The 20,061-nt window shown below is 62.9% G+C and overlaps 2 protein-coding genes across 4 annotated transcripts; one reads left to right on the forward strand and one right to left on the reverse strand.

Moving 5' to 3' along the window:
- Window positions 1-90: 90 nt before the first annotated feature.
- On the reverse strand, window positions 91-8,820 carry LOC142048027 (STE20-like serine/threonine-protein kinase). Of its 2 annotated transcripts, XM_075074521.1 has the most exons (19): window positions 8,545-8,820; window positions 7,512-7,676; window positions 7,322-7,370; window positions 6,951-7,100; window positions 6,768-6,840; window positions 6,178-6,372; window positions 5,294-5,375; window positions 5,098-5,208; window positions 3,411-5,003; window positions 3,135-3,293; window positions 2,888-3,018; window positions 2,186-2,309; window positions 1,841-2,020; window positions 1,608-1,737; window positions 1,388-1,512; window positions 1,132-1,317; window positions 883-1,008; window positions 664-777; window positions 91-581 (listed from the first exon to the last, which is right to left on the reverse strand). In XM_075074521.1, the coding sequence occupies exons 1-19, from the start codon at window positions 8,689-8,691 to the stop codon at window positions 474-476; spliced, it is 3,948 nt and encodes a 1,315-aa protein (XP_074930622.1). In that variant the 5' UTR covers window positions 8,692-8,820; the 3' UTR covers window positions 91-473. The 2 variants fall into 2 exon arrangements, with proteins under 2 accessions (XP_074930622.1, XP_074930621.1); XM_075074520.1 differs by having other exon boundaries at window positions 92-581; window positions 3,135-5,003.
- Window positions 8,821-13,374: 4,554 nt separating this feature from the next.
- Window positions 13,375-19,441, forward strand: ARID5A (AT-rich interaction domain 5A). Of its 2 annotated transcripts, none has more exons than XM_075074532.1 (7): window positions 13,375-13,464; window positions 15,507-15,611; window positions 16,470-16,635; window positions 16,721-16,773; window positions 16,848-16,945; window positions 17,041-17,188; window positions 17,462-19,441. In XM_075074532.1, the coding sequence occupies exons 2-7, from the start codon at window positions 15,552-15,554 to the stop codon at window positions 18,758-18,760; spliced, it is 1,824 nt and encodes a 607-aa protein (XP_074930633.1). In that variant the 5' UTR covers window positions 13,375-13,464; window positions 15,507-15,551; the 3' UTR covers window positions 18,761-19,441. The 2 variants fall into 2 exon arrangements, with proteins under 2 accessions (XP_074930633.1, XP_074930632.1); XM_075074531.1 differs by lacking the exon at window positions 13,375-13,464 and adding an exon at window positions 15,052-15,108.
- Window positions 19,442-20,061: the final 620 nt, after the last annotated feature.

Genomic DNA, 20,061 nt, shown 5'->3' on the forward strand with positions numbered 1-20,061 from the left:
CTGGCCTGAGGGCAGGCTGTGGGGCACAGGAGGCACTGGTGGGGCACAAGATGACAGCGGTTAAGTAAAATAATCACAAACAGACTTTCTTCAAGAAACCATGTATTTCCTTGAGTTGCAGTTCAGCTGAGGGGCGCTCTGCATGGGAAGCGCCAACAGCCCCCTGTATCCACAGCTTGGAGACTGGTGGGGGAGAATTCCCTGAGGGGCTTCTGGGGCGATTTGGGGTAGCAGCACCTGCTTCACCCCGGCCCCTCCAGTGCGGCGAGGGTGGGCTCGAACACAGCCACACCTGCCGTCCTCAGGATCTCATAACACGTCCTGGCCGGCTGCTCGGCCCCATGGCTCAGCACCCCCGGGGCGGCTGCCCCTCGTGGTGCCTTTGAGTTCCTTCACTCCCATCTCCCAGAAAAGCCATGGGACCAGTCCCCAGGCAGCTGCCTGCCTCTCGCCCCCCGGTAAGTGGCGTAGTGTCAGGAGGGGAGGCGGAAGAAGCGGGTGATGATGTTGCTGCTGTGGGGGCCGTGCAGCCCTCCTTGCTGCCGCACCGGCAGCGAGTTCCCCAGTTCCTCCTCCAGCATCTGGAGAAAGAAGAGCAGTGCTGCCATGTCTCGTGTCACAGGGGCAAGAGCAGCCCTCTGTCAGACCCCCACAACAGCTCACCTCCTTGCGGGCAGCCAGCCGTTGCTTCCACTCGCTGAGCTCCATGGCGTGCTCCTGGTCCAGCCGCTCCAGCTGCCGCCGCTCCTGCTCTGCCAAGAGGTGCATCTTCTCGCTCTGGGAGAGGAGGGGAGGTGGAAACGGGAAGGAAGGTGCTCGAGGAGCGGTAGCAGGGGTGTGGGAAGCCCCTGGCGTGGGCAGGTTTGCAACGGCCCCTGGTACCTGCATCTGCTCCAGCTCTGCCAGACTCTCAGCCTGATGCTGCTGCAGCTGCTGCATCTGCTGCACCTGCTGCTCCTGGTGCTGCTGCGCCTGCGCTCGCTGCCGCCTCTCCTCCTGCTGCATGAACTGCGGCGGGGGACAGCCCACGTCACCCTCCCTTTCCCCAAAAGCCGTCGGTTACAGCTTTTCAGGGAATTTCCCCGTACTTTGTGCTGGGGAGCCTCGTTGGCCCAGTCCAGGTCCTTGTACCTGCTTGGACATCTCCCTCTGCTTGGCCCCATTAGCGTCCTGGATCTTCAGGTTGTCCTTGAAAAGGGCCAGGCGGATTTTGGCATCGCAGCGCTGGCTTTTCAGCAGCTGAGCCCGCTCCTGTGCCTGCTGACTCCTCAGATCCTCCAGCAAGAGCTGGTGGAAACGGTTCATCCTCTCTGTCTCCTGCAGAAGGGGCAGGGGGGTGAGCCAGGAGGGGGGGCTGGGGGAGGATCCCCAGTTGGTCCCACCTCACCTTCTCATGGCGCTTGCGGAGCTGCTGCCTCTGCAGCGCGTGCTGCTCCTTCACCTGCTGCCTGAAGAGCTGGTACTTCTCCTGCAGGTGCCCTTGCTCCATGCTCCACACCACCGACTCGCGGGCTGCAGGGCAAGACCGCAGCACCGTGACCACCTCCAAAAACCCCCAGCTCCGCTCCCCAAGAACCCTCCATCCTCCTCCTCCCAGCCCAGCCCACCTCTCCTGAGGCTATGGATCTTGCTGATGCACTCCCAGTCAATGGACATCATCTTCTTTTTGTGTTCCTGGACGACCCTCTGCAGGGCTGCGTTGAGTTCCTCCTGCTGCTGCTGCAGGAACCTCTGCTCCTGTGGTGGGCAACGGAGGGGCTTCATCCCAGCACCCAGGGGAGGTGGTCCCCGGGCTCCCGCTGGTGCGGCGGGAGGAGCCAGTGCTGCCCCTGGCCCTCACCTCTCTCCCATTGCCCTTCAGTTCTTGCATCCTCCTCCCGCAGTCCTTCTCCTGGAGGGACTTGAGGCGCTTGGCCTCGTCTTGCAGCCTCACCGTGTACTCGAGCTCCCGGCGCTCCTTCAGCTGCCGGTAGTGCCGCTCCAAGCTCTCCACCTCCCGGTCGTAAAACTCCTTCTTGCGCTGCCATGTGGATATGGTTACCGGGGACACAGGGACCAGAAGCAGCCACCAAAGCAACCAAACCCCCTCCCAGACCCTGGCATCTCCCAAAGTGGGACAACATCCCCCCCCATCGCACGTGTCCCTCTCTGACTGTATCGTGGCACCAAGGGACCGTCCAGTTACCGTCATCTCCTGCTCGATGTGACGAAACATCTGCTCCCGCTGCTGGTGAAACTTCTGCTCCAGCTGGCTCTGAGCTCGTTGCTCTTCCTTCTGCAGCACTCGCAGCTCGCGGAGCTCCTGGCGCCTGAAAGTTTGGGGAATCGGGGTGAGATGGGGCTGAAGGTGCCCCTGGAGGCACCTCTCTCTCCCGGGAAGGCTGACTTGTAGGTGGCTAAAGGAAGAAAGAAGCTCAGCCCTGGTGCAACATCATGAAGATTACTTTCTCCAGCAAGAAGGGAGATGATAGGATGCTGGTTAGTTCTGTGGTGGCCGTGCTCCCAAGCTCAGCTGATGTTGCTGCCCCTCCATCTCCCCCTTCATCCTTTCCTACTCTCCCTGGGTGACGGGAGAGCTTACGGGAGGGGATCTTCCCTTCTTTCCTTAAGCTGGCTGCTGGACACACCAGATATGGGGCTGGGGAACGTTTTGGCTCCCCGTGTGTCCCCACTGCACAGCCCTGAGGATGCAGGGAAGGACTTGCTCATGCTCTCCTGCCAGAGAAGACCCCGGCCAGAGAGGCAGATGAGTTTTCCAAGCCTGGAAGCCAAGCACTTGTGCTTTGCACAGAACCCCACAGACCCATCCTCCCTCCCACACCCTCTCCCCCTTGTCCAGAAATGACGGGAGATGCGTGGGGGCGCCTCCACTACCAGCATCACTCACCGAGCTGAGCGCACCATCTCATCCCTTGCCCCAGCCTTGCCGACAGTCCTGGCAGTCGTCACGCTCACCTCCTCCCCATCCACCACAAACCTCCGGGTTTTCTTGACTGTCCTTTGGAGTGAGGCAGGTTCCTGTGACCAGGAGCGATGGTTTGAGCTCAGATGGCCCAAAACTACGTAAACCCAACATAGGAGCCGATGCAAGAGGGGGCAGCTTCACATGGCCATGTTACCTGCGAGCTTCTCACCTGTTGGGCTTCCCCAGCAGAGGGGAAAGGCTGCGCTGCTGCGGGGAGGGCACCCGGACCGCGTACTTCTGCAGGGTTTTTCACAGGGCATGGCTCCTCTCCTTGCTTTGATGTGATGGATGGATCTGGCATGTTCCCTGCTTCCCATCCTGCCCACGCCTGGGAAGAGATGTGGACAAGGGCAGCCTCGAAGCTCACTGTCTTTGTGGCCTTTGGATGTCCACCAAGGGCCTCCTGGGGCTCTGGCACTGCTCCATAACCCTCCAAGCCACCCACCTCCTCTCCAGGTCCATCCCTTGGTGGTTCCTCAGAAGCTGGAGCAACCTGCACCCCGACTTCTCCAAGCTCTCCATCACTTCCATCTTGTCCTTTCCAGCCACTCCCAGCTCCTGAGTGGTTGTCTCTGGGGCTGTTTTCCGCTTTCTCTTCTGTTTCTTCTTCAAGAGGCCCTGGGTTCTCCACGGGGGACACATCATTTGCTGAATTTTGGGCCTCCTCACTTGCAGGTCCCTCTCCTGCACATGCTGCAGAGGCTACCTCCAGTTCCTCTCCTGCCAGCATCACTTCCCCCGGGCTGGCTGCATCTCCCACTGGTTTAAGGTCTCCAGTCAAACACACTTTTACAACATCCTCTTCCAATTTCAGTTCTGCTGGTACCAGGGCTTCCCTGGGAGAAGTTTCCACCCTGGTTTCAGTGTCATCTGTGGCTTCCTCCTCATTCCTTCCCACCTCTTGCTCAACCAGGATCAGGGAGTCAGTGATGGGCTCGCACACGGCCGAGTTTCTTTCCTCGTTGTTCCTCTCTCCAGCCTCTCCCAGGCTGGCTGGAGGCTCCTGCCACTCCTTGAGAACATCTGACCCCACCACTGCCTCCTCCATCGCACTGGGCATCAGCAATTCTTCACCCTGTGGCACCCTCTTCTCCACCAGCTCAGTCTCCCCAGGCTCTCCAGCACCCTCAGGTCCCATGGGTGCCCTCCCTACTCCATCACCATCCTTCCCAAGGCCATCTTCACCCCCAGTGGGGCCAACCTCAACCTTCAGGACTAGTAATGACTGAGTAACCCGGTGCCGATGCTCCACCAGTGACTTGAAGCTCTGGGTTTTGGTCCCCGTGGTCCACAGGTCCAGAGCTGCCACCAGCCGCCCCACGGCCGAGCCTCTGCCCCAGTCCCCGTCCGTGGGTGCAGGCAGGGACAGTGAGTTACAAGTAGGGTCTCTGATTGATTCCTTTTTTGTATTGCTCTCGGGGGCCAAAACAGGGCTCAGTCGGGCTGCAAGCTGTCCCTCCGTGGGCGTTCCGGCCTCCGGTGATGAGTCGGCACGTTGGCTTTCCTCCTGGGGCTCTGCCTTGGGTCCAACCTGCTCTGCCTTCAGCTCTTGCTGTTCAGCAAGGTCTCCTGCCTGCTGTGGCCCCAGGGGGATCTTGGCCACGTTGCAGGGGGTCCCCAGAGGACTGGCCGCCTCCTTTCGACACCCTTGAGTCTCTCCTTCTGCCTCTGCTAGGACTGATGTCCCTTCAGGAGCATCCAACGCTGTGATCTCCAGCCCACTGGGCTCTGCACCGTGCTGCTCCTTAGCTGTTTCTTGGGACTTCATCCCTCCAAAAAATGACCTGCGCCGCAGCAGCTTCAGAAACTCAGATGGCCTCTTTGCAGGGAGCCTCACAGAGCCCCCGGGCTCGGACCTCCTCCTCATGTGCTTCAAGAAGTCGGACGCTCCCTTGGTCCTGGGCTCTGCCACCGCCCAGGCGTCAGATGAGACGCCCGGCTCCTCACCGACTCTCTCTGCTGCGTCCGGGGGCTGATGATGCTCATGGGGACCCCCTGGTGTCGGGGGGCAGGCGGACTCTCCATGCTCCTGCCCAGGCTGTGGGGTGGACAACGGGCGAGGGGTGAGGCTTAATGAGCTCATGGAAAGGGTTGGAGGGATCTTGCATCCCGGCTGGCCGCTACTCACGCACCAAGGGGACCGGACCTTCCTCCTCATCCTCTTCCTCCAGCACATCAGCCCGGGCTTCAGCCACCAGCTCCCGGAGCGGCCGCTTGTCAGAGATGCCGGCCACAAAGGGGTGCTGGGTGGGAGCGAGGGAGGTGAGTGGGACCAGCACCAGGGACGGGTCCCACCACCCTGGGCAGGTGGCGATGGGCGCTACCCACCTGCAGGAGCTGGCTGGCCGACCACCGTGCCTCAGGGCTCTTCTCCAAGGATTTCCTCAGGAAGTCCTTGAAGTCTTCAGACCTGTGGGAATGTCCCTGTGAGCACAGGGCCAGAAGCTCCCCGTCACCCCCACTGTGGACCCCACAGACCTTGGGGTGATGCCTGGGACACTCAGGCTCTGCTAGCGCCTTGGCAGGAGGTCCCCACCCCAGTGCTGCCCGCCACTGCCACCTTCTGCAGCAAAGGTGGGGTGATGGGAAGCCCATGGTGCCACCTCTGGAGCTGGGCTTGGTGGAATCACAACCAGCATCACTTATGGACCAAGAGCCCACCCCATCTGCCCAGACATGACTTCAAGCAGGAGCTGCCCCATGGGACAACATCTCCCCCCATCACCAGCATTGAGGTGACATCTCAGATTCATAGAAACATTAAGGTTGGAAGAGACCTCCAGGATCAAGCCCAACACCCAGCCCAACACCCCCAGGCCTCCTAAACCATGGCCCCAAGTGCCACGGCTACACATTGTTTGAACCCCCCCAGGGACGGTGACTCCCCCACCTCTCTGGGCAGCCTGTGCCAGGGCCTGACCGCTCTGGCAGGGAAGACAATTTCCCTCATCTCCAACCCAAACCTCCCCTGACGCAGCTTGAGGCCGTTCCCTCTCGTCCTGTCACTGGTGACTTGGGAGCAGAGACCAGCCCCCCCCTCACTCCAGCCCCTCTCAGGCAGCTGCAGAGAGCGAGAAGGGCTCCCCTCAGCCCCCTCTTCTCCAGGCTAAACCCCCCCAGCTCCCTCAGCCGCCCCCCAGCACACTTGTGCCCCAGACCCTGCCCCAGCCCCGCTGCCCTTCTCCGGACAAAATCACCACGTGGGCACTCACCACCTCTTGGGGTGACGCAGGGTGGGCGGCTGGGACTTGGCAATCTTCAGCAGCACCCGGAGGGGGTTCAGCTCGTGGTAGGGGGGCTCCATCTCAGCCATCTCAATCAGCGTGATGCCCAGCGACCAGATGTCAGCCTTGTAGCTATAGGGGCTCTCCTTGGACGTCTCACACTGCACCACCTCCGGGGCCATCCTGTGCGTGGCAGAGAGAGGAAGAGGTCCAGCCTGCCCCGGGACAGGGGCTAGTATCTCCCCCTCAAAGCAAACCCAGGTGCCGTCCCCTTCAGCCACAACCCTACAGGCAGAAGGGGTGCGATTCAACCCCAACTCCTCCAACACCACCTGAGGAGGGCTTGCACCCACCAGCACCTCGCGTGTCCTCTGCCTACATAGTCTCATGCTACTGAGAAGCCCACCCTGGAGCCGGTGTTGGCTGGAGGAGGCAACGGGAGCTTTCTTGAGATGCTCCTGGTGTTGAGGAGATGGTTGCAAGCTTCCACAGGAGGAGCAGGATACCTGGGCTCCCCCCACCTTCCTGCCTGCTCTCCCAAACGCCACCACCCCCAGGGATTTCTGCCCCACACCTACCAGTACGGGGTGCCGATGAAGGACACCCTGCGCTGGACGGTGCTGGAGTTTTTGGCCGAGACGCCAAAATCGGCTGCAGAGCAGAAAGTGGCAGTTAGAGAGGATCCCTGGGGCAAAGCACCCCTGAGGCTTCACTCCCGGTCTCCCTCTGCCCCACGGAGCCCCAGTTCCCCTGGGACTCACCCAGCTTGACATCCCCGTCGAGGGTGAGCAGGACATTGCCAGCCTTCACGTCCCTGTGGATGATCTTGCAGCCGTGCAGGTACTGCAGCGCCAGCAGCAGCTGCTTGCAGGCCACTCGGATCTGCTCCTCCGTCAACCCTTTCTCCAGCTCTGCCATTAGCGCAAACGAACCCTGCCGCGAACGATGCCTCCTGCCCAGCACTCCCCGCAAAGCTGGGGGGCACCCGGAGGAAGGCACACCCCAGCCCATCCTCCTTCCTGGAGGTGCTGCGCTAGCCCAGGACTCCCTTCCACACTGTGAGATCTGGCAATCCCACCCCAAACCCTCCGATGGCCGCACACCAGCTGGAGAAAAAAAACCATTTATTTACCCAAGATCGCTGCATCCACAGCCCCTCCAGGACAAAACTCCACCAGAATCTGCAGGGAGAGGGTGTAGTCAAGGTTTCCCACTCTGGTCTGCAAACATGTCCCCTCCAGACCAAGTCCCCCAGCCCTGAGATGCCAGCAGGACCCTGGTTCATGCCCAGGGTGGGGGGCCCAGCACCCTCCGCAGCTCACCCAGAGCCGCCCATCCCAGTAGAGCGCATCCAGCAGCTTGGTGATGTTGGGGTGGTCGCAACAAGCCAAGATCTCGATCTCCACCACGTAGTCCTCCAGCTCCTCCTCGCTCGGGGTGTCGATCACCTTGGCGGCCGCCAACGCCCCCGTGACCTTGTTCTGTGCCTGGGGGGGGTTCACAGGGGCTCGTGGGGTACGAAAGGAGCAGCCCCGCAATTTTCAGCGAGGGGGAAGTTTGGCCCCATCACACCCCTCCCCAGGTGCTCGGTGCTGCTGAGCCAAATGCTGGGGACAGACACGGGGACCGTCACCAGAGCCAGGAGGGAGAGGGACGCGCGGCCGCTCCGTGCATGGGGCTGATGCGCAGATGCCCCCGGCGCGGCTGTGCCGCTCCGTGCACAGGCCCTGGAACATCCCGCTGTATCCCAAAACCCTCCGCAAGCTACGTCCTCCCACGGATGCCATATAGTTCCTGCAGGCACTGCCACAGCCAGCATCGACACAGGGGGCTCAGCAAACCCCCGCCAAGGGCCTTTGGGTGCTTCCACAGTGAAACCCCATCCCACGAGCGATAGCAAGGCACTCGGCTGCCCTGAAAAAGCCAGAGAAGAGGGGATGGGTTTGGCCAGGGCAAGGACCATCGCTGCTGTGAGCCACCAGCCCCGGAAGGCAGCTGCTGCCGTGGCTCTGATGAGCAGCAAATTTGGGTTTCCTGTCGCGCTCAGGCTCTGCACCGTGGTTTCGGAGAAAAACATCCCCGTCTCAACCCCCTTGCTCCAACCAGGGAGGTAAACACCCGCAAGCAAATGGGCCGGCTCCAGGGACCAGTGGCTCTCCACGTACCGAAGGCTGGAGGTGGGCTGAGCCAGCGCCAGGTGAGGACCCCACCATCCTCCTCTAGAAATTTGGGGCTGTTTAGAGGCTTTTTACCTTTGTGCGTGCCGGAAGCGGCACAGTGCAAGGCAGCACTTAAAATAAAAACCATTTGCAAAACCCTCAGGGGCACGGGCGGCGTTTCAGGGTGCTCTCCTACCTTAAAGACCTTGCCAAAGGCGCCGTCGCCCAGCTCGCCCAGCACCAGCCAGGCCTCCTCGGGGTCAACATCCCGCCTGACGTGCTCGTACCGCCTCGGCGGCTTCTTCTTTTCCGCAAAGCCAAAAAGCCGCCGGAGAAAAGCCATCGGGCCACCTCCATGCAGAGAAAATGGGGCGGCTGGGCTCGAGCTCCTCCACCAAGTGCCTTCGCAGCCTCCGCTCTTCCTCCCCCCGTGGGCAGGAAGAGGCTGAGCGCTGCCCCGGCCCGTGCAGGATGTGCCACGAGATGGAGGTGCCAAAAAAGAAGATGCTTCACTCCATGCCTGTTGCACCCCACCCTTGGGTATCTTCAGGATGGGAGAAAGGGTTTGTGCTCACCCAGAGGTGCTGCCTGCACCCCTTCCACCCTCGCCAAAGGTGCTGCCTGCACCCCTGCCAAACCCACAGGCGGGGTGTATTGGGGTCCCTGGGCATCCCTTTGCAGATAGACATTCCTTTAGGCTCGCAGGCACTGGTGTAGGTGCACAGCCCCATGGATTTATGCATCCCCACACATGCACATCCACGCCCAGCCTTGGCTGGGGCCAGCAGCAACAGGCTCTGTGCCTGGGCTGAGCTTAACTAGGTCCCGTGGCTGCTGGGACAGCCCAGCTGACCTTGTTAAGCTCTCTTAGTGCCCCACTAATTAACTTGCCCTTGAAAGACCCTCATGGTCAGGCTGCTGCTCCCTGGTGCCACCGCCTCGGTGGGGGCGTTGGGGTGTAAGGTGTTGGTACCGTGGCTGCTGCCTCCTTTTCCAGCCCACAGCCCCCCTCTTGATGGGGGCACCCAAAGCCCCCACCCAGCACCCAGAGTGCTGCAGCAGCACCCAAACGCATCTGGCTCTGGCTGCTCCCCTAAATCAAGGTGGGTTTTTACCTCCTAAATAACCACACACACACACACCCACCCCCAAGCCGGTGTGGGTGCAGCACCTCCCCGGTGCTGGGGGGGCTCAGCTTACGTGTGCTTCCCTGAAGAGGCTGTTTTCCCGGTGACTGCGCTGGTTAATCATGGGGTAATTAAATCCAGGGAGCTATTTCACAGCTTTATGTTCGTAACTTACAGCATCAGGCTTCAGACTAGAGCCGCGTTCCTACACCAGCCCCCAAGGGGATTAACCCGCGGGAGGAGGCGAGTCCTGCAACCCCAAAGCCCCCCCAGACCCTGTGGGATCCCCAACGCTCTCGCCGCAGTTCATGCCCCAAAGGGCTGCGGGTGCCACCCCCAGCAGCCAGGCTTTGTTTTTCTTCTGTTTTTCCTTTTTCTTTTCTGTTTTCTTCTCTGTTTCCTTTTCCTTCTTCTCCTTTTCCTTCCTTTTCCTTTTCCTCCTTCTTCCTTTTCCTCCTCCTTCTTCTCCATTTCCTTTTCCTCCTCCTCCTTCCCCTTCCCCTTTTCCTTCCCCTTTTCCTCCTTCATTTCCCTTTCAGGCAGGGCTTTGCACGCTGGCTGAGCCCCGACACCTTTCAATGCACTGATGGCCGCTATCACCCCAGCAACGTCTTTCAACCTCAGTAATTCCCCTTTTCCTCCAGCATCTCTTCTATGGGATTGAAGAATACCCACCCCCACCCCAGGAAGAAGCTTTTCCTCAACTCCTGTCGGAGTGGAGACCCTCAGGGGCCCGATCCCCCCCCCAGGGGCGCTCAGCCCACCCCCCCAGGAGCCTGAAATTCAATATAGTCCCGCCAGGCGAGCAGAGCCGATGGTGAGTCCCCGCAGGCTGGAGCACGCAAGCACCAACAATTGCGCAAGGGGAAACTGAGGCAGGGGACCCCGTCCCCTGCCCCCCTCCCCGACCTTCAGACCCCCCCCAGTTCTACTCGAATAGAAACCAAAGCCAGGAATAGAAACCCAAGTGGGGGGTTTTTTGTTGGTTGGTTTTTTTTTAACCCTTTTTCATTAAATCACTTTGTTGTTATTAAGAAGGCAGGTGCATTCCTGGAACGAAAGGGTTAATGTCACCCTCAGATTCCTTCACCCCTTACTTAAGCCTGGGGTGGGGGGACAGTAGCCAGATCCCCCCCCAACCTCCCCCCGCTTCTGCTTTCTCCGGCTGTTGGCCCAAAATGAGTCACCAGGGGATTTTTCTTTTTTCTTCTTTTGGGGCTCTTTCACAAGCCGGGGAGGGGGGGGATTCTTGGGGGGATGCTACGGGATTGAGCACCCATGGGTGCCCTCCAGGAGCCCCCAGTCCTGCCCCAATTGTCCCCCACTTATGGGTGGCTTCGGTCCCATGGGACTGGGGTGGCCAAACTGCGGACAAGGAACAGTGTCCCGGGGAAGCGGTACCCAGCTCTCGGGGCTCCGTCCCCTTGGCAGGATGATGCCCAGCACTGGGGACACCGGGGACACCGGGGACACCGTCCCCTTGGCAGGATGATGCCCAGCACTGGGGACACCGGGGACACCGGGGACACCGTCCCCTTGGCAGGATGATGCCCAGCACCGGGGACACTGGGGACACCGTCCCCTTGGCAGGATGATGCCCAGCACCGGGGACACCGGGGACACCGGGGACACCGTCCCCCTTAGCAGGATGATGCCCAGCACTGGGGACACCGGGGACACCGGGGACACCGTCCCCTTGGCAGGATGATGCCCAGCACTGGGGACACCGGGGACACCGGGGACACCGTCCCCTTGGCAGGATGATGCCCAGCACCGGGGACACCAGGGACACCGGGGACACCGTCCCCTTGGCAGGATGATGCCCAGCACTGGGGACACCGGGGACACCAGGGACACCGTCCCCTTGGCAGGATGATGCCCAGCACCGGGGACACTGGGGACACTGGGGACACCGTCCCCTTGGCAGGATGATGCCCAGCACCGGGGACACCGGGGACACCAGGGACACCGGGGACACCGTCCCCTTGGCAGGATGATGCCCAGCACCGGGGACACCGGGGACACCAGGGACACCGTCCCCTTGGCAGGATGATGCCCAGCACCGGGGACACCAGGGACACCGGGGACACCGTCCCCTTGGCAGGATGATGCCCAGCACCGGGGACACCGGGGACACCGGGGACACCGTCCCCTTGGCAGGATGATGCCCAGCACCGGGGACACCGGGGACACCGGGGACACCAGGGACACCGTCCCCTTGGCAGGATGACGCCCAGCACTGGGGACACCGGGGACACCGGGGACACCGTCCCCTTGGCAGGATGATGCCCAGCACCGGGGACACCAGGGACACCGGGGACACCGTCCCCTTGGCAGGATGATGCCCAGCACCGGGGACACCGGGGACACCGGGGACACCGTCCCCTTGGCAGGATGATGCCCAGCACTGGGGACACCGGGGACACCGGGGACACCGTCCCCTTGGCAGGATGATGCCCAGCACCGGGGACACCGGGGACACCGGGGACACCGTCCCCCTTAGCAGGATGATGCCCAGCACTGGGGACACCGGGGACACCGGGGACACCGTCCCCTTGGCAGGATGATGCCCAGCACCGGGGACACTGGGGACACTGGGGACACCGTCCCCTTGGCAGGATGATGCCCAGCACCGGGGACACCGGGGACACCAGGGACACCGGGGACACCGTCCCCTTGGCAGGATGATGCCCAGCACCGGGGACACCGGGGACACCAGGGACACCGTCCCCTTGGCAGGATGATGCCCAGCACCGGGGACACCGGGGACACCAGGGACACCGTCCCCTTGGCAGGATGACGCCCAGCACTGGGGACACCGGGGACACCGGGGACACCGTCCCCTTGGCAGGATGATGCCCAGCACCGGGGACACCAGGGACACCGGGGACACCGTCCCCTTGGCAGGATGACGCCCAGCACTGGGGACACCGGGGACACCGGGGACACCGTCCCCTTGGCAGGATGATGCCCAGCACCGGGGACACCAGGGACACCGGGGACACCGTCCCCTTGGCAGGATGATGCCCAGCACTGGGGACACCGGGGACACCGGGGACACCGTCCCCTTGGCAGGATGATGCCCAGCACTGGGGACACCGGGGACACCAGGGACACCGTCCCCTTGGCAGGATGATGCCCAGCACTGGGGACACCAGGGACACCGGGGACACCGTCCCCTTGGCAGGATGATGCCCAGCACTGGGGACACCGGGGACACCGGGGACACCGTCCCCTTGGCAGGATGATGCCCAGCACTGGGGACACCGGGGACACCAGGGACACCGTCCCCTTGGCAGGATGATGCCCAGCACCAGGGACACTGGGGACACTGGGGACACCGTCCCCTTGGCAGGATGATGCCCAGCACCGGGGACACCAGGGACACCGGGGACACCGTCCCCTTGGCAGGATGATGCCCAGCACCGGGGACACCGGGGACACCAGGGACACCGTCCCCTTGGCAGGATGATGCCCAGCACTGGGGACACCAGGGACACCGGGGACACCGTCCCCTTGGCAGGATGATGCCCAGCACCAGGGACACCGGGGACACCGGGGACACCGTCCCCTTGGCAGGATGATGCCCAGCAAAGCCACCCTCGAGGGGGACCAGGACCACGATCCCACAAGCACCCCGGCCACCGGGACCCAGCTGTGTCGCCAGGACCCCGGCGGACCCCGGTGGCACCGCGGCTGCGTCGCCAGCCCCGGGGGGGGGCTCGGGCTGGAAAGTCCGGCACAGTCATTCAGCGCGGTGCCGGGCAGCCGCTGGGTGAGAACCCCAAAAAGCCCAGCCGTTCCAGTAACGAAAGAGTCAATTGCACACGCAAACACACACTCGCACACGCACCCGCACACGCCACTTCCCTGAGTGGGGGATGACTCATCCCCCCAGCCCGTCATCCCCGGTACCGTAACACCAGCAAACCACAGAGCTCTTCCTCCGGCCGCGCCGATGAGCCGCCCGGCCTTCGCCTCCTGAGCCGGTGAGTCCCGGGGGGTCCTGGAGTTGGGAAGGGTGGGGGATCCTGTCACTCGCCACGAGCCATGTGTCACCCTGCCTCGCCACCCCCCCCCCCCACTCCCCCCCACCTCACCCCATCCCGCTGCCGCCAAGCTGAGACTGGCTGAACTTGGCACATGCCAGGTCGGCGAGGCCGGGAAATCATCCGGAATCCCAAAACCATGTAGAAAAGGGGGACCCACCCCAGCCCCACGGGGACACCCATGACCACCCCCACCCACTCCAAACTCCTTCTCCCACCCCCCCCACCCCACCAGGGTCCCTTCGCCTGGCGCTGGGTGATGTAAGGGGGTTATTTTCCCTCCCGGCGGCGGCGGCGCGGGCCGGGGAAGGGATGACTTCAACCCATTACTCACCCACCGTAATGGCTTGGCACCGCTCCCGCGCTATTCCTAGCCGTGACGCTCGGCCCTTTGCTCCAACCTCCGCCACGCTCCGGGCCGGCCGGCAACGCCGGGACGCCGCTCACCGGCAATTTGGGCCTAAACGCCCAAAATCTGGCTTAACAGAAAGGGATTTTGATAACGAGGACGAGCCCCGAAGGGGAACCGAGGGGTTTGCAGGCGGTCGAGCGGCGGGTGGGATGAGTTTTTCCGGTCTCAGCCCGCTCCAGCCCAGCTTTCGCGGAGCGATGCCGCGGTTTCTCGACAGCGCCGGGGAAGTGCCGCCCCCGCCACCGAAGTGCCGTTAATTATTAGCGCGTTAAACGCCTAATTGCAGCCCGGCCGTCGCCTTCAGCCACCCAAATGACCTGCTCAAAGCTCACCCGCCGCCCGCTTTGGTGCGGCGCAGCTCGTTCCCTCCAGTTTGACTTGCTTTGCCCCAAATCCGCCGCTTTTCACCCCAAGAGCCCCGGTCGCTGTGTATCATGCCCCGTGTGTCTCACACACACATGCACACACCCCCCCCCGGTTTCCTGCGTTTTCGTAGCGATACCAGAAAAGGAGGAAATCACGTCAGCGCCGTCGCCGCACTCGCAGTGCCGGGAACCAAATCTGAGCCGGCAAAATCACGGCCGGGGCCCGGCACCGCGGCCGGTCCGCGCACGCACAGGACACGCGTGTTTCGCCCGCCCCTGCACGCGCGCGCACGTGTGCCCGCCTGCCCCCGAGGCCGCCCGCACCCACGTGCACGCGCCTGCCCTCGCGTGTGCTCGCCCGGGGCTCACGCACACGCGCGTGTTGCCACATGTATGCCCCCCACGAACACGCCTGGGCGCGCGTGCCCGCCCCGCCCCACGCGTTTACCCACGCGCGCCCCCGCCTTCCACGCGCAAATGCACGACGCGCGTGAGCACGCGTGCAAGCCTGCCTACGGGGGACGCGCGCGCCCCGGGCACCGGCAGCCACGCGTGCATACGCGCGCGGGCCCCGCCCACGCGTGCGCGCGCCCCTTGCACACGCGTGTGCACAAGGCTGCACGACTACACGCCGCGCTCGCTCATAGGACTACAACTCCCAGCATGCCCTTCGCCCGGGCAGAGGGAGGGGGGACGAGCAGCTCGGCTGGCCAATAGGATGAGGGGGCGTGGCAACTCCACCCAATAGATGGCGAGGGGGCGTGGCGGTCCCGCCCCTCGGGCTGTCGCATGGCGCGGCGGCGGCGGGTGAGCGGGACCGGGATGGGGCACGGGGGGGGGGGCGGGGCGGGGGGAGCCACAGACCGGAGAGGGTCTCGCGGGGGGGCGGGGGCACGGAAGGGAGTGGGGTGCCCCCCCCGTTCCTCAGTTCCCCCTATTTGGTACCCCCTTTTTTCCCCATTTTTCCACGGTTTTCGGTTTTCCCCCAAAAAAGTAGGCGGGGGGTGAAGGGAGGGGGAATTTGGGGTGTCAAGGGGGTACCGACCCCTAAATTTCGGGGTGGGGACACCGAAATCGACCGGACGGTGCCTGGCGGGTACCGCTGTGGCCCAAATCATCCCAATTTACCCTCAATTTTTTTCTTGAGGGGAGGAACAACAATTCGGGGTGTCTCACACCCCCCCACCCCCATTTTTGCCTTGCAGGACCCCTCCTAAAATCAAAGACGACCACGTCCCACGTCCCCCCCCATGGAGGACAACCAAGCCCAGCGACAAGAACCCCAAGACCCCGCCGCCGCCAAGCCGGCGGTGAGTGCCGCACCCCGGTGGTTTATTTTTTTTTGAGGGGGGAGACGATGCTGACACCCCCCCCCACCCCCCCCAAATTTTAGGGGGAGATGAGGTGCGCGGGGGGTGGGGGGGGGGTGAGCATCGCTTTTGCCGCCTGTGAAAGCGAGGATGAGGAAGAGGAGGGTGAATTTCCCAGCATTGGGGGGGGGGGGAACATACCCAAAACAGGGCATTTTTGGGGGCTCCCTTACAGCAAGAAATGACACTTCCCCCCCCAACGCGGCTTCTGATTTTTCTAATTATTTTTTCATCCCGACGGGGGAGGGGGGGGGGTTAGGTTTTGCCGCGCTGGACCCGACCCCCCTTCCCTCCAGCGGCTTATTTTTTTAAAAAGAAAAAAAAAAAAACAACCAAGAAAACCTCAAAATAGTTCAGCCGTTAAAATACCGCGTCTGTCACGAGCAGTTAAAAGAATAGAAAGAAGAAGAAGAATTAAAAAAAAAAAAATAAATAAAGTACTTGGGAGCCGAGCAGCTGCTTTGCCCAAAAATAGCAACAAGTTTTATAACTCCGGAAAATGTAGAACAAACAAACGAGAAACATTTTTAGCTGAGAAAGGCGGCGGCGGCGGGGGGGGGGGGAGGATGAATTTCTGCCCGTCTGTTTTCCTGGAAGCCGTTCCTCGTGTTCTCGCACGGTTCCAGCGCTTTGACCAAGTTGGCCGGCGGCCCGGGCTGCCGGCTAACGAACCGCGAGCTCGTTAAATGCCTTCGGGTTGGGAAGCATGCGCGGGGCTGGCGGCGGGGGGGGCTGCTTGGGTGCTTCTGCTCTGCCTCAGTTTCCCCTTGGGCTCCTTCTCACCCCCGCGTCCCGCAGGAGGCTCCGGTCCTGGAGGATGGCTCCGAGCAGGAGAAGCCGGCGGAAGAAGCGACCACCGGCGGCGAGAAGGAGGAGGAGGAGGCTTTCCTCGTCAGCCTCTACAAGTTCATGAAGGACCGACACACGCCCATCGAGAGGATCCCCCACCTCGGCTTCAAGCAGAGTACGTCCCCCACCGGGGCTGGGAGGAGCCGCCATGGCGAGCGCCGCGTCCCCCTGACCCCTCAGCATCTCCTCTTTATTTCCAGTTAACCTCTGGAAGATCTACAAAGCCGTGGAGAAACTGGGAGCCTACGAGCTGGTAAGCAACGGCCCCTGGGTGCCGGGGTGTCCCCTGGGTGCCGGGGGGGGGCTAACCCATCCCTCCCGCCACAGGTGACGGGGCGACGGCTCTGGAAGAACGTCTACGATGAGCTGGGGGGCAGCCCCGGCAGCACCAGCGCGGCCACCTGCACCCGGCGGCACTACGAGAGGTAGGGGACGAGCCAGGGGGTCTCGCTCTGTGCCTCGGTTTCCCCTCCCGGCACCGGTTCTCACCGCTGCCCCCCCACTCCGCTCGCCCCCGCAGGCTGGTCCTCCCATACGTGCGGCATCTCAAGGGGGAGGATGACAAGCCTCTGCCCCCCAGCAAGCCCCGCAAGCAGTACAAGGTCTCCAAGGGTGCCGAGACGGGCGAGAAGAGCAAGAGGGCCAAGAAGGAGAAGGGCCGGGACCAGGTGCGCGGCCCCCCACCGAGCCCGGCTCAAGCGGCTCCACTTTGGGTGCAGCCCCCGAACCCCAACAGCAGCCCCCGTGTCTGTCCCTCGCCGGGGGGACCCACTGGGGTGCCCAGGGAAGGGCAAGGAGGGATGCGGCTGGCTGGGGAAAGAGGAGAGTGGAGGAGGGCGTGAGGGCAGCCAGAGTTGGGGAGGGGGCCGGGGGGAGCTGGGACCCCACATGGGGATGCGGCAGCGCCTGGCACCCATACCCCAAATCCCTTCTGCTTGCAGATGCTTCCAGACAAGGCGAAGCCGGAGGCAGCAGCTGGCCCAGAGGATGCGAGGGACACCCCGGAGCTGGGCCAGGGAGCGGAGGGATGCTCCAGTCCGGTGGTCCCGGCCCCGAGCCCCTCAGGGGCATGTCCCAGCTCCTGCAGGACCCACACTGAAACCTACAAGCGCCTTTTCTCCAGCTTCTACTCCAAAGGCAACCACCCCATCATGTCTCCCCTGGCCAAGAAGAAGCTGCTGGCCCAGGTGAGCAAGGCAGAGTCCTTGCACTGCCACAAACGCCACTGCCCCGAGGGCCGGCGGCCGGCGAGCGATGCTGGCCCCGGCCCCAGCCCCGAGCTCCCCCGGCCGGCCACTGGCCCCCGCCTCGATGAGCAGAGGAGCCCGGAGCCGCCGGGGGCAGCTGAGGATACAGCTCCAAGCGTCGGGAGTGAGGTGGGACCCACCCCCAGCGCATCCCCCAGCGGGAGAGACAGCCAGCCCTGCCCGCGGGCTGAGGAGGGGGGCCTGGCGCCCACCACCACCTTCACCGGCTGCTTCCACGCCTACCGCAACGAGGTGCTGAAGCCCATCAGCTGCCATCCCCTCTGGGGGTGTTTCTCCAACTTGAAGGATTTTTTGGAGCCACCTTCCACCTTCCCATCGCGATCCGAGGAGCCAGAGCAGCCCCAAGACCTGCGGAGCAAAGCGGGGCAGTCGTGGAGCAGGGAGAGCCGGCGAGCGGCCACCTGCGCCGCCGTCAAAGCCTGCTGGGTGCCCCCTGGAGCTGGCTTCGCCCCCACCGCACCCCGGGGCAAGCGCAGCCGGGAGGAGGAAGCAGCTTTTGGCCCCAGGGGGAAGTTACGTGCCCTCTCCCCCTTCGTCAAGGAGGCCGACAGCAGGGACACGGGCGCCGGCTCGCCCAGGGGCCAGCAAGGGCTGGCTAAACCCAAGGCCGTGGTGGCCAGCCCTGGCTATGCTGCGCCGCTGCCGCAAGCCCCGGACGTTTACAAGGGAGCGATGCTGCATTTCCCGGCGAGCTTCAGCAACCCGCTGGAGCACCTCAAAACCCAGGGGGTGCCGGTGGCACCGTCCCTCTCCGTCAACCCCTTCATCATCCCCGCATTCCCCAGCCCTTTGGTAGCCGCCTCCACGCAGCCCTCCGACCTGTGCCGGCCGCTGGCGACTGGCCCCGGGCACTACCCGGCCTCCTACGAGAGCTCGCTGCGGCACCAGCTCTACCCGGCGGCGACGTGGCACAGCCAGCCTGCTTACGCCTCCCCACACGTGCCTGCCTTTCACCACCACACCAAGCTGTAGCACTTCCATCCTGCTCCGGATCAGCCTCACTCCCTGCGGAGGAAGGAGCCGGCCGGGAGGCCGCGCTGAGCCGGGCAGCGAGGCGCGTGCGGAAGCCACTCGCCGCTGCAGAGCCTGCGGCGACAGGACTAAGAGGAGACGATGTGGACCGTGTCATTTTTACTCTTGATTTTAGAGCTGTTTGTATATCTGACATCGTTATGCCGGTGGCTTAACTACCAGTATCACAAGGTTATATATATTATATATATACATACACACATAAAAGAAAAAAAGGGGGGGGATCAAAATGAGTTGCAGAGGTTTCTGTTTTGCGAGCGATACCGTGCCCTGGCGTGGTTTCACACGATGTGGCAAGAGGCTGAGCCGCGTGATGGTTGTTCCCGTCCCGCCGTGCCAGGGACGCTCGGCCACGCCCTGGTTCAGAGCCCCGGCCGCCTCACACCACGCGATGCATTTTGGTTTTTCATTACGTTGCCTCCATCCAGGGCTCCGCAGGGTTTTCTGGGGGCTTTTTTTAGGGGTTTGGGACTGCGGCGAGTGGCCACGGCGTTGGGTGGCTGCCTGGAAAGCGCTCCGGCCGCTCCGCTCGCTGCTGCTGCGCACCTCGAACAGCCGCAGCGGCCAAGCTGGTTGCAGAGGCAGCGCCTAAAATAAAACTGGCCGGATGGTCCCAACCTGGCACTGTCTGGGGTGTCCTTGATTTCTCGGATCGGGGCAGGGTTTGGGGGGATCATCACCCTAAGCATGGAGCCCCAGAGGTGTTTCGTGATGCCGTGGGGATGGGTTGAGATCCCCCTCTGGGCCCACCCCGATTCCAGGGGGAAGGAGGTGTTTTTCTGCATCAGTTTTGGGGGAATCGCAGCCATTTTGTGGAGCAGCCACGCATCCAAGCGTGAACCGGCCCAGCAACATCTCCAGGTGCTTTTTGCCTCCAGACAAGCTGTTGCAAACAGCCTAAAAGGCTTCGTCAGAGCTACAGGACTTGCTTTTCTCACGCCGGCTGCTCCCCACAAGCGCATCCGCTCACCGCCCTCCTTGGGCGCCTCGCCACAAGCCATCGAAGCCGAAGGGGCAGAGGGACGGTGGCACTTGCTCGTCCCCAGAGAGGGTTACGGCTTCAGGTGGAGCAGGAGCAGTAAGTCAGCTCTTAAACCGCTCCTGCTACATCCATGGAAAGGAAAAGCTTTGGGATAGAAATTGGAAGAGGAGACAGCCCCAGGCAGCCCTGGTCACTGCACAATGCTTTTAGCATTAGACTCATGGAGAAGAGCAGCATCACTGGCCCAACCATGCCTGGA

Source organism: Phalacrocorax aristotelis, chromosome 24 (assembly GCF_949628215.1).
Source record: "Phalacrocorax aristotelis chromosome 24, bGulAri2.1, whole genome shotgun sequence".
NCBI classification, from domain to species: domain Eukaryota; kingdom Metazoa; phylum Chordata; class Aves; order Suliformes; family Phalacrocoracidae; genus Phalacrocorax; species Phalacrocorax aristotelis.

Excerpts from the sequence above, each read along its gene's own strand:
- LOC142048027 (XM_075074520.1), bottom strand. The coding sequence starts at position 8,691 with ATGGCTTTTCTCCGGCGGCTTTTTGGCTTTGCGGAAAAGAAGAAGCCG. Across the intron at positions 5,004-5,097 it reads AGGAAGGTCCGGTCCCCTTG|CCTGGGCAGGAGCATGGAGA; the intron begins GTGCGTGAGTAG and ends TCCACCCCACAG. Across the intron at positions 778-882 it reads CAGAGCTGGAGCAGATGCAG|AGCGAGAAGATGCACCTCTT; the intron begins GTACCAGGGGCC and ends CTCCTCTCCCAG.
- ARID5A (XM_075074532.1), top strand. The coding sequence starts at position 15,552 with ATGGAGGACAACCAAGCCCAGCGACAAGAACCCCAAGACCCCGCCGCC. Across the intron at positions 15,612-16,469 it reads CCGCCGCCGCCAAGCCGGCG|GAGGCTCCGGTCCTGGAGGA; the intron begins GTGAGTGCCGCA and ends CGCGTCCCGCAG. Across the intron at positions 16,636-16,720 it reads CCACCTCGGCTTCAAGCAGA|TTAACCTCTGGAAGATCTAC; the intron begins GTACGTCCCCCA and ends CTTTATTTCCAG.